Source organism: Scheffersomyces coipomensis (assembly GCF_036884675.1).
Source record: "Scheffersomyces coipomensis strain NRRL Y-17651 chromosome Unknown DFJ63scaffold_5, whole genome shotgun sequence".
NCBI lineage: Eukaryota > Fungi > Ascomycota > Pichiomycetes > Serinales > Debaryomycetaceae > Scheffersomyces > Scheffersomyces coipomensis.
The window spans coordinates 569321-581685 of NW_027042896.1; the positions used below are offsets into that span (position 1 = coordinate 569321).

At 30.2% G+C, this 12365-nt stretch overlaps 4 protein-coding genes across 4 annotated transcripts; all 4 read left to right on the forward strand. All coding sequences in view use genetic code 12, as the record gives it.

Moving 5' to 3' along the window:
• On the forward strand, positions 1-1968 carry DFJ63DRAFT_186488 (metallodipeptidase). The gene has a single exon (XM_064903858.1). It carries the CDS (start codon positions 451-453, stop codon positions 1894-1896), a length of 1446 nt encoding a protein of 481 aa, XP_064760962.1. The 5' UTR covers positions 1-450; the 3' UTR covers positions 1897-1968.
• Positions 1969-2526: 558 nt separating this feature from the next.
• On the forward strand, positions 2527-4017 carry DFJ63DRAFT_314236 (uncharacterized protein; the record flags this gene model as incomplete). Its single annotated transcript, XM_064906318.1, has 1 exon — positions 2527-4017. The coding sequence occupies one exon, from the start codon at positions 2527-2529 to the stop codon at positions 4015-4017; it is 1491 nt and encodes a 496-aa protein (XP_064760963.1).
• Positions 4018-6968: 2951 nt separating this feature from the next.
• On the forward strand, positions 6969-9524 carry GLN3 (nitrogen-responsive transcriptional regulator; the record flags this gene model as incomplete). Its single annotated transcript, XM_064906319.1, has 1 exon — positions 6969-9524. One exon carries the CDS (start codon positions 6969-6971, stop codon positions 9522-9524), a length of 2556 nt encoding a protein of 851 aa, XP_064760964.1.
• A 465-nt stretch (positions 9525-9989) lies between these two features.
• Positions 9990-12002, forward strand: SAH1 (adenosylhomocysteinase). The gene has a single exon (XM_064903859.1). It carries the CDS (start codon positions 10476-10478, stop codon positions 11823-11825), a length of 1350 nt encoding a protein of 449 aa, XP_064760965.1. The 5' UTR covers positions 9990-10475; the 3' UTR covers positions 11826-12002.
• Positions 12003-12365: the final 363 nt, after the last annotated feature.

Here is a 12365-nt window from a genome sequence, read left to right on the forward strand (position 1 = left end):
GAGAAATTGATGTCGCTAAAATATTTACGACATTTATCATGTCAAACGATATTTTATTTAAGGAGAGATGGTTAACCATAAATGGAGATCTTTATATGCAAAGTAAATAAGTAATTAACAGAAAGAACGGCTATAGAAGGGATCAGTAAATTAAACTATACACTATAGAAACTAAGAAAACTTTTTCAACTTATAAGGCATTTTATCCATATTAAAAACTATTACATATAAAAAATGCCTAATTTGCCATAGTTATAAACGGCTTAAAAAAAGTGTCAATGTACTGTGGTGTGGATCTTCCTGCGTATAAGTCCTAAACGGCCAAAAATGGATGTCAAAGGGGAGGAGGGGGCTAGAAACTGACAATTGATGATTTAAACTGATTCCTTCCTTCATCAATTGAACTTGTTAATTAGTATAACTTATCAAGATTGATATATCTAAGACATCATGTCATACGAGAAATTACCTTTAGAACCATTATTCGCTAAGATTGATGAATTGAAACCTCAATTCATTTCAAGATTAGAAAAAGCCATTGCTATTCCATCAGTATCAAGTGATGAAAGTTTAAGACCAAAAGTGGTTGAAATGGCTCATTTCTTAGTTAAGGAATTAACTAGTTTAGGATTTGAAGATATTCAATTAAGAGAATTAGGTATTCAACCTCCACCTGTTATCAATAAATCATTACATTTACCTCCTATTGTGTTAGGTAGATATGGTAATGATTCATCTAAAAAAACAGTGTTAGTTTATGGTCATTATGATGTTCAACCTGCTTTACTTGAAGATGGTTGGAATACTGAACCTTTCAAAATGCATCATGATGAAGTTAAAGATATCTTATATGGTAGAGGTTCAACTGATGATAAAGGACCAGTTTTAGGTTGGTTAAATGTTATTCAAGCCCATCGTGAATTAGGTTGGGAATTCCCCGTTAATTTAGTGGTTTGTTTCGAAGGTATGGAAGAAAGTGGGTCATTAGGTTTAGATGCTTTAGTTGCCCAAGAAGCTAAACAATATTTTAAAAATGTTGAACAAGTTACTATTAGTGATAATTATTGGTTAGGTACTACTAAACCAGTTTTAACTTATGGTTTAAGAGGATGTAATTATTATCAAATTATAGTTGAAGGTCCAGGTGCTGATTTACATAGTGGTATCTTTGGAGGTATTATTGCTGAACCAATGACTGATTTAGTTAAAGTCTTGTCAACTTTAGTTGATTCATCAGGTGCTATTCAAATCCCAGGTATTAAAGAAATGATTGCTCCATTAACTGAAAAGGAAGATAAATTATATGATGATATTGAATTTTCAGTTGAAGAATTAAATGCTGCTGCTGGATCTGAAACTGCTTTACATGATAATAAAAAGGATATTTTAAAACATAGATGGAGATATCCATCTTTATCAATCCATGGTATTGAAGGTGCTTTCAGTGGTGCTGGTGCCAAGACTGTTATTCCTGCTAAAGTGATTGGTAAATTCTCCATTAGAACTGTTCCAAACATTGAAAGTGCTAAATTAGATCAATTAGTTTATAAATTTATTAATGATCAATTTAAATCATTAAACAGTCCAAATAAATTCAAAGTGGAATTAATTCATGATGGTGCTTATTGGGTTAGTGATCCATTCAATTCATCCTTCCAAGCTGCTTCTAAAGCCACTCAAGATGTATGGAATGTTGTTCCAGATTTCACTAGAGAAGGTGGTTCTATCCCAATTACTTTAACTTTTGAACAAGAATTAGGAGTTGATGTTTTATTATTACCAATGGGTAGAGGTGATGATGGTGCTCATTCTATTAATGAAAAATTAGATGTTAGTAACTATATCAATGGTTGTAAGACTTTAGGTGGTTATTTACATTATTACGGTAAGTCTTAGATAGTCCCTTTAGTTAGATCTTATTAGTATAAAATTAATAATTATATCCCTTTTAACTGTATACTTCCCATGTATGTATTTGTAGTAAGTACAATTTTTTCTTTGAGTGTTCTGTCCAAAAAAAATTTTCATTATCATCAAAAAATGAGAAATTGTAATTCACAAAAACATAAATTTTACCAATCCTTTATTCATATTATATCCATTCATCCAAGCTATCATTCAAACCTCTATCCATTCCATTCCCTTACGTACTGATCAGGCCATATTCATAAATCAATCAGTCAGTCAGTTCAATCAACGTTTAGTCATTAGCAATCAACTCGCATTCAATTCTGTCAAATCATACGTATACCGTTCCCATTGTTCATTGTTCATTTGATTTCACGTTTTTAAGTTTCCAGCATATCTCATCCATCAAAAGTTATAAATAGTTCATTCCCGTCGTCTCGTTCATTCATTCATTGTACATATATACGCTCCCGTTCCGTTCCTTTTTAACTGTATCATACATCGGTGAACTCAACTTTATAAGTCAGTCGATCATTTCATCTTATCATATCAAATTATAGCATTTTCTTTTTACATATCATTTGCATCTACAAGTATTTTTCATAGTTTCATATCATCATGTCGGAGAATTTAAAAAGAGCTGAATCATTATTCAATAGAATTATGAATCAAAATTCATCAACTTCTTCATCGTCATCCAATTCAAATTCAAATACGATTAATTCATCAACTGATTCCTTAAATGGTAAATCACATCATCAATCCAATAAATCATATAATAATAATAAATCTTATAAATCTAACAACCACAATCACCATCATCACAATAATAACAACAACAACAACTCTAATAATAATAACTATTCATCAGCTTCAATATCAACTTCTTCATCAGTTAATACCATCACTAATCAACCATCAGTCATTCCAGAATCTTCTATCATCTTACCTAAGCGAGATCCTGTCAAATTAAGTCAAGAAATCATTGAAGCCATTCCTCAAGATCATCATATCTTGGATTATTGTTGGACCATATGGCATCATTCTAGAAATAAGTTAAAAGCTCAACAACAGCAAAAGGACACCAATGAAGATGGATCCACTAATGGGATTGTCGGTGGTGCTACTGTTGATTCTTATTTACAAACCACCAATGAAATCAAATTCGTAAATGCCAACAATAACAACGAAGTTGGTGATCAAGATGAAGATGATAAAATCACTACTTCTATTGGTAGTTTAGAACAATTATGGATTAGTTTATCATCAATTAAGAAAAGTTATGAATTACCTATTGGAACTGAATTATTAATTTTTAAAGCTGGGATTAATCCAGTTTGGGAAGATCCAATTAATACTAAAGGTGGTAGATGGATTTTTAGATTTATTCGTCGTCCAACTAATAATGATGATCAAGATAATATAAATAATATTCGTAAACGTACCAGTTTAATCTGGGAACGATTATTATTAAAGACTTTAACTGGGTCCATTATTCCAACTAGTTCTAATGGTGGGATTTCTGATGAAATTCAAGAATTATTATTAAATGATATAAGTGGATTAGTCTTAAGTGTTAGAAAAGATGAAGATATTATAAGTATTTGGAATTCAAATTTAAATTTTAATGGATCAAATAAGGGTAAGAAAGATGATACTACTACTTCAATTAAAGATTCTAAAAAATTAACTTCATTCCAAGCTAGAAGAATTATTTGTGATTCAATTTTAAGAATCATTAGAGAATGTGATTTAATTAAACAAGGATCAAATTCAATTCATACTTTGGATTCAGGTTCAAATGAAAGAGTTTATGGTGTATCATTTGAATATAGATTACATGGAGATATTAATGGTGAAAATAGTGAAGGTAATGATAAATCATCTTCTACTAATTCAAATAATGGTAATGGGAAATATAATGGTAATAATAATGGAGGTCATTATCATGGTCATGGTCATGGTAATCATGGTCATTCATCTTATAGAAGATATAATAGATCAAACAACAATAATAATAGTAATAATAATAATAATAATAATAATAATAACCATAATAGGGAAAACAACAATAATCAAACTAATGCCGTTCCAACCACAAGTGATTAGTTTATCAATCGATCAAAATGCCATACAAAGAAATTAAACCAAGCCAGTCCAACCATATCTAAACTTTAACTCAATTCCAACCATTTATCACGTCAGAATCAAAAGGTCAAAAAATCATACCAAAACAAACGAAGAAAACAAAACTAAACTAAACTAAAATCTTAAACCCCCAAAAAAATTATCATAATAAACGTATAAAAAAGTGCAACAACAACCCCTATATTTAAAATAGTTTAATTGTATGTATATATGTATATATCAAATAATGTATATATATGAAAAACTTTAACTTTAAATTGTAGAACGAATTACAGCAGAAAACAGAGGAAAACAACGAATAGAGTATGAGGATAGTGTGGATGGATGGATGGATGGCTGTATCCCCCGTCCGTATCCCCAGCTTATGATGCAAGTGAATGAATGGAGTGAATATAAAAAAACCACAGGCTATTGAAATTTTCGATTAGAGTTTTGAATCGATTATATACGGATAGTTTAAATAGTTAGAATAAGCTTTTTTGACCAAAATGGTGGGGATGAAAATGATAAGAAAGTAAAAGTAAAAGTAAAAGTATAATTAAACAGTGGTTGGTATCGTACTAAAGGAGGGGGGTTAGTGGTAGAGGGGGGTGGAGAGTTAAGCCTCATTCACTTCACCCATTTCTAGCAGTTAATGATTTATGTCTAAAATTTCATGACAAAGTTTAAAACTAAAGAGATTTACAAAAGGGTACATTATGAGTTAGAAAATAAAAAACACTAAGTTTTTTTATTAAGGTACCGCCTTAGGGGGGAATGAAGGAAAAGGATATGTAAATTATCCACCGTTCATTCATTTATTCATTCACCGCCTACCAACCATTGTAATTAGACATAATAAAAAAAAAGGGCGACAGACAGACAGACCCAAGTGTCCCAGATGGTAATAAAATTTCCAATGTCAATTTTTATTTCTGACAAAAAGTGGAAAAGTAAAGTGGAAATTAAAAATAAAAATTTTGAGATGCAGACATGCATTTAAATCCACTGCAATGTATGTATGCAGCTTCAAATTGGTATTATTATTTCAGACAAAAATATCCCAAACATAGTAGTTAGCCATTGATATTTTTGTCTGAGTTAAGCGAACTAACAATGAATTGTCACAGCTTAATTAATTAATTGTTCATTGTTATAGAATGTGTGTTATATGTATGAACGAAAATTTTTTAATTTTTGATGGTTAGCGGCTAGAGTCAAATCAAAAAATGTTATACAAAACGGAAGTATTAGATATCGCTAGCTAGATAGATTGATCAACAAAGTGTGTGTGTGTGTCAATAGGATTAATAAAACGTTCGACGGTTTTGTAATATTCACCATGTGGTAATCAATCCATTTTAGAGGTAAATCCTTTTTGTCAAAAAAGTGAGTTTTGTCATAAAAATAAAAATAAAATTATTTCTTTTTAAAGACCTTCATCAACTTTATTTGTCATAAACTAAAACAATACTAATGTAAATTCTGACATAGTTACAAATCTAAGCCATAGGAGAATCACTTCTTTATTCCTTCTCTAACCTTGTGGTTAATTATAAGTAATTATAATAAATGGCATATGTATGTATAATTTAAATAATTTATAAAGGAAAAACTATCAATACTGGGCCGGAGAAAGCAGGTAAAGTACGGTTATATGTATGTAGGGGGCTATATTTACTCAATTAGTATTTCCTTTAAAATAATATAGTATACCACTACTATGAATATTGCAAAATGAATTACATAATACCTTATGTAAAAATTACGTGATTAGTCAAAAAGTAACACTATGATTATTTAGGGTTTATTATCTGTAGTTAATTTCTATTTTATTTCATATTAGAATTCGGTTTGATCTGATTGGAATGAATGACTTACTATAAGATTGGTTTACAAAAAAATAGTAAAGTTCCTATACTCTTGCTTACAACTTGATGGTTAGTCTAGGTCAATTGATGATGTAAAGAAACGACTCAAACTGAGCCTTACCGTGCACGACCCGATGGATAAATTATATGTAAAATCTGACAAAAAAAATCAATTAGTACTACTACAGTAAGAAAAAGCAGACAAAAAGCATAATAGCTTAAAAAATAAAAACTTTTTATTCAATCTAATTTTTATCCCAAAACAGAGAATGAACCAAAAAAAAAAGAGAGAGGAAGGTCAGACACTTATTCGCACACACACATTAATTCTGAAGACTCATATTTTAGTAAGGGAAAACAAAAAAAAAAGCATTCGATCAGTCAGGTACCAATCATATACTAATTATATAATTTTATAAACCTATCGTAATTTGATTTATAAATAATATTAATAATGAAGTCGAGTGATGTTAGACAGGAGGTGATTCTTTTTTTTTCAACTTCATTAATCCAACCATGGGGTATTTGAATATAAATAAGGTTGAATCTGATATTTTTGACTCCATAATAAGCAGTATGTTTTTGTCATATTATTCGTATTGCAAAAGAAAAAGACGACAAAAAAAAGACAAGACAATTTCCTCTGTGACAAGACACAAAAGACAAAAGACAAAAGACAAATAAAAAAAAAAGAAACTAAAAAAACCACAACAAACAAAAAAGACAGACAGACAATTTATAAACGCACAGACAGACACTTTGTGAGAGAGAGAGAGAGGAAAAAAAACAGAAAAGAGAAAGAGGAAAGAAACAGAAAAACAAGAACAAAAAAAAATTTAAAGATCTCCACTCTACCCTCCCTTTTAACTAAACAAGATTACACTATATATATATATACCTGAACTTATCACCTCGATTCTGATAGAAGAAAAGAGCAGATCGAAGAACGAAGAAGAATAGAAAAGAAAAGATAAGAAAAATCAACACTGATCCATACCTTATTGGAACCAATATTATTGAAAATAAAAAGAAATATCATAAAGAAGTATATAAGTCATAATAATGTCATCAAATTCTCCTTCAAATGAATTTGAAGGAGGTCCTTCCGTAGTTGAACTATTCTATTCCGCAAAGAAACTACTTTCCTTACAAACCAGAGTTGAGAATAGACAGTTACGAAAACAAAACTCCAGAAGTCAATTAAATCATCTCATTTATGAACAAGAGCAACTTCCATTATCATCATCGTCAGATTCCCAAGTTATGGATGATGATAGAATGGATATTGATCAAGCACAAGGAGTTCAACCTCAAAAGAGTCATGATAAAGTATTGGATTTGTTAAGTCCATTGTCGATTGATGATTTAAAGAATTCTCCATATATCCCAACTAATAAATCTTCAAATACAACCACAATTACCACAACTACTAAATCAAGTCCCCTTAGTAATAATAATATCATATCTGCATCATCCATCAATCATAACAGTAATACCGGTAAGAAAAATCATAATAATTCTCAAATGAATACTCCTGCTTCTTTAAATGATGATTCATCTCCAAATTCAATGGTACTTTCAAGTCAATCAAGTTCAAGACATAATAGTGATACCAATAGTAATGCTACTAGTACAACTAGTACTGCCAGTAATAATAATATTACTAGTCAACCAACCACCACATCAACTAGTCCTGTAACGAAAGCTACCAATACTTCCAATCCATCATCATTTACTAAAACTTCATCATCACCCCCAAAATCGAATTTAACTTCGTCCTTAACTAAATTAAAAATCGAACCAAATGAAAGAAGTAGTCTATCTTCATCACCTATAAATACCCCTTCCAATAATACCCCATCATCGAACAACAATACCAGTGCTACCAAAACTAAATGTTTCAATTGTAATACTTTAAATACACCACTTTGGAGAAAAGATCCTCTGGGAAATACATTATGTAATGCATGTGGATTATTTTTAAAATTACATGGTACAACCCGTCCGTTAAGTTTAAAGACTGATGTCATTAAAAAGAGATCATCCAGAAGATCATCAACTGCGATTGTTCAACCTACCTCCATACCTAATTCATCTAATGCAAATAATAATGGGAAATTATCATCATCACCATCTTTCATTCAAAGTTCAAATTCTTTACCTTATAATAATGGAAGTTATGGAGGGATTAATGGAAAGATTAAATTCAATGCCAATTATAATGGTGGTGGTATACCGATTATGAAATCTAATACCATCAATAATGGATCGTTAGGAAATTCTAATAATTCAAATAATAATAATAATAATACTGCTTCATATATATCCTCATCAGCTTCATCTACTTCGCTTAATAATAATCGTCAGCATAAGAATATTTTAATTTTACCAAAACCTTCATCATCATCATCTCAACCAAGTTCAACTCCTGCATCAAGTACACAAAAATCAATTCCAATCCCAAGTAATCATTCTAATAATTCTTCTAATATGAATAGTCCTGCTTCACCATATTCGAAATTAATCTTACCTTCATCATCTGTGAATAATAATAATAACAATCAACAATTCAAGAGAAAGAAGTCTGATATTAATCTTGTCGATAATTATTACGGTGATAATTCATCTTTCAATAATAACACTAATAGTAGAAGAATATCAACATCGAATAGTTTTTCGAATAGTTTTAATAATAATGGATCATTAATGTTTGCCAAGAGGAATTCTCTGGTGAATCAATCACAAGGTCCAGCCCAACAGACTTCATTATTATCGAATTCTTTCCAATCAACTTCATTAAATCGTAAACCATCCATCATCAACATCAACAATAATTCAAATAATAACAAGAGTAGAGGTTCAAGAAGTGATAGTATAAGCTCTGCTTCCAATTCGTTAACTTTCTCCAATATCAATCTCCTTAATCAAAGATTCAATAATATGTCGAATAATAATTCTTATTTCGATCAACCTTCTTCTCTCCAACATCAAAATAACGTGGCTCCATCCATATCAAGACATAATAGTACCACCAGTACCTTCCTTATGAATAATAATGGTAATGGATCACCTATCCCAATAAGACATGCATCCGCCACGTCCTTATCTCAATTCAATCATAGTAGTAGTCATCATAGTCATCAAAATGAATTCAGACTGAGACATAATACGATCAGTAATAATAGTTCGAATAATGTTCATCTGATAATTAATGAGGATGATATGATTGAAAGTGCAATGAGTATGCCTGTTACTCCTATGAATGTGATTGATTTATTACCTAGTAGTGTGAGAAGTACTAGTAGTTTAAGTCGGGGTAGGGAGAGAGAAAGAAAGAGGAATTATAATGATGATGATCAAATCATTGATTTATTAGAAGTGGATGTGATTAATAATGTTGGAGATGGAGATGATGATAATGATGAACGAGATGATTTTTATTTCAAAGATGGTCGAAATCAAATAAAGAAGGAGAATCCAATGATGATGTTGAAATCTAGTTTGACGGATGGATTAATGAAGAGTCAAGGGAATACTCATCAACAACAACAATCATCACAATCAATGAAAGGAGATGATACGGCTAAGGATTTAGATTGGTTGAAATTTGAAATTTAGGTGGGGGGATTTAACTTTTACCTTTTATGATACCTATTACTTATGAAAAATGGAGATACTAAAAAAATATAACTAATCAATAATAAAAAAAATTACTATTACTATAAATAAAATCAATCAGGTGGAATCTTAAAAATCATGTGTGCTTTAAAAATGACAAAAATTAAAAAATAAAACATATCGAAATCAAAAATAATAATACTACTACTACTACTACTACCACTACTACTACTGCTAAAGACGTTCCTTTTATATTACTAACTTTCTTTCTTTCTTTCTTTTTAACTATTGCTTGCTTTCTTGTTTTACAATCTTATAGACTTCAATTATTACTTACTTCTCTTTGATGATTCTTTTTCTAGTTCTACTTACTTCTACTTCTTCCTATCTTATTATGAATTTATGATTTCAATTGTATTTATCCCTTATATATTTTCCCTTTAGTTTTGATTCTTGTTATAACTAATTACTACTTTTCTATTAGTATCAATTGTTGTATGATAAATAGTCTCTTCTTATACTATGTTATGTTAATATATACACACTATCTATACAAATCTGATAACTTGAATAATCGTACTATTCTTACACTTGCTCAAACTATAGGTTTTTGCCATTTTGCAACCTTTTCAGAACCCAATAATTCCTAATTAAAGTAAGTTATACACACATGGGTTAATACAATTAGCATGTGATTTTGGGATACGAGATCGTGCGCTCGTTCCCAAAATAAAAATTTTTAAACGTGTTTTATTTTTTTTTTGTTGACTTCCCTAAACAGTCGGCTCTTCTTCCATCGACGAGTTAAATTTTTTTTTTTTCACGATCTCTCAACTATAAATTTACAACACTTTTCTTTCTTCTTTTTGATTTCTTCTTCCTTTCTTTCCTTCTTTACGACGAATCAATTGGAATCAATCAATCAATCACTCGTATCCAACCCCATCAATCATGTCTGCTCCAGCTCATAACTATAAAGTTTCCGACATCTCCTTAGCTGCCTTTGGTAGAAAAGATATTGAATTATCTGAAAATGAAATGCCAGGTTTAATGTATATTAGAAAAAAGTATGGTCCATCCCAACCTTTAAAAGGAGCTAGAATTGCTGGTTGTTTACATATGACCATTCAAACTGCCGTTCTTATTGAAACTTTAGTGGCTTTAGGTGCTGAAGTTACTTGGTCTTCATGTAACATTTTCTCCACTCAAGATCATGCTGCTGCTGCCATTGCTGCTGCTGGTGTTCCAGTTTTCGCTTGGAAAGGGGAAACTGAAGAAGAATATCTTTGGTGTATTGAACAACAATTATTCTCCTTCAAAGATGGTAAGAAATTAAACTTAATCTTGGATGATGGTGGTGATTTAACTTCTTTAGTTCATGAAAAATACCCAGAAATGTTAGAAGATTGTTTTGGTTTATCTGAAGAAACTACTACTGGTGTTCATCATTTATATAAATCTTTAAGAGATGGTAAATTAAAGGTTCCAGCCATTAATGTTAATGATTCCGTTACCAAATCTAAATTCGATAATTTATATGGTTGTAGAGAATCTTTAATCGATGGTATTAAAAGAGCCACCGATGTTATGATTGCTGGTAAAGTTGCTGTTGTTGCTGGTTTCGGTGATGTTGGTAAAGGTTGTGCCATGGCTTTAAGAGACATGGGTGCTAGAGTTATCGTTACTGAAATTGATCCAATTAATGCTTTACAAGCTGCTGTTTCTGGTTATCAAGTTGCTCCATTAGATGAAGTTGCTTCTATTGGTCAAATCTTTGTTACCACTACTGGTTGTAGAGATATTATCACTGGTGTTCATTTCGAACAAATGCCAGAAGATGCCATTGTTTGTAACATTGGTCATTTTGATATTGAAATTGATGTTGCTTGGTTAAAAGCTAATGCTGCTTCTGTTGTTAACATTAAACCTCAAGTTGATAGATATTTAATGAAAAACGGTCGTCATCTTATCTTATTAGCTGAAGGTAGATTAGTTAATTTAGGTTGTGCTACTGGTCATTCATCATTTGTTATGTCTTGTTCATTCTCTAATCAAGTTTTAGCTCAAATTGCTTTATATAAATCTAATGATGAAACTTTCAGAACTACTTACCCAGAATTTGCTAAAACTGGTCCATTCGATGTTGGTGTTCATTTATTACCAAAGATTTTAGATGAAACTGTTGCTAGATGTCATTTAGATCATTTAAATGCCAGATTAACTACTTTAACTACCGTTCAATCTGAATATTTAGGTATTCCTCAAGAAGGTCCATTCAAAGCTGAAATTTACAGATATTAGACACATCTGTAATATTTTCTAAATCTGCCAATTTTATTCATTCTTCCTTTCTTATACTTTTTTCCTTATTATTTTTAATGATATTATGTTCTTTTTTTATCTGCATCAACTGCATTTAATGACTTATACATGTTTTTTTACACTCCGAAAGTCAATCATTCTTTGATTGATCTTCTATGTTCTATTTTTTTTTATTAACTTGTCTTTTACTTTTTTTTTTAGAGGTTTATTGGTTTAAACAAATTTTTTATGGGGGTTATTTTGATAATTCATTTATCAAATATAAATAAAAATGGTAGATTTTATAAATTACATTTTTTATATTCAATCAAAGAAGAAGTGTTTCATACATTATGTCATGCTTCTTTATATATATTTTTAATAAAGGTTATCCTCAACGGATTAAAAAAAAAATTATTATTATTATTATTATTTGTAGATCATATTTTTACAGTTTACGATTATGTAATTCAATTTTTTTCTGCTGGTTTCGCAATTTTGGCAACACCAATATACAGATAAAAAAAAACCAACTTAAAT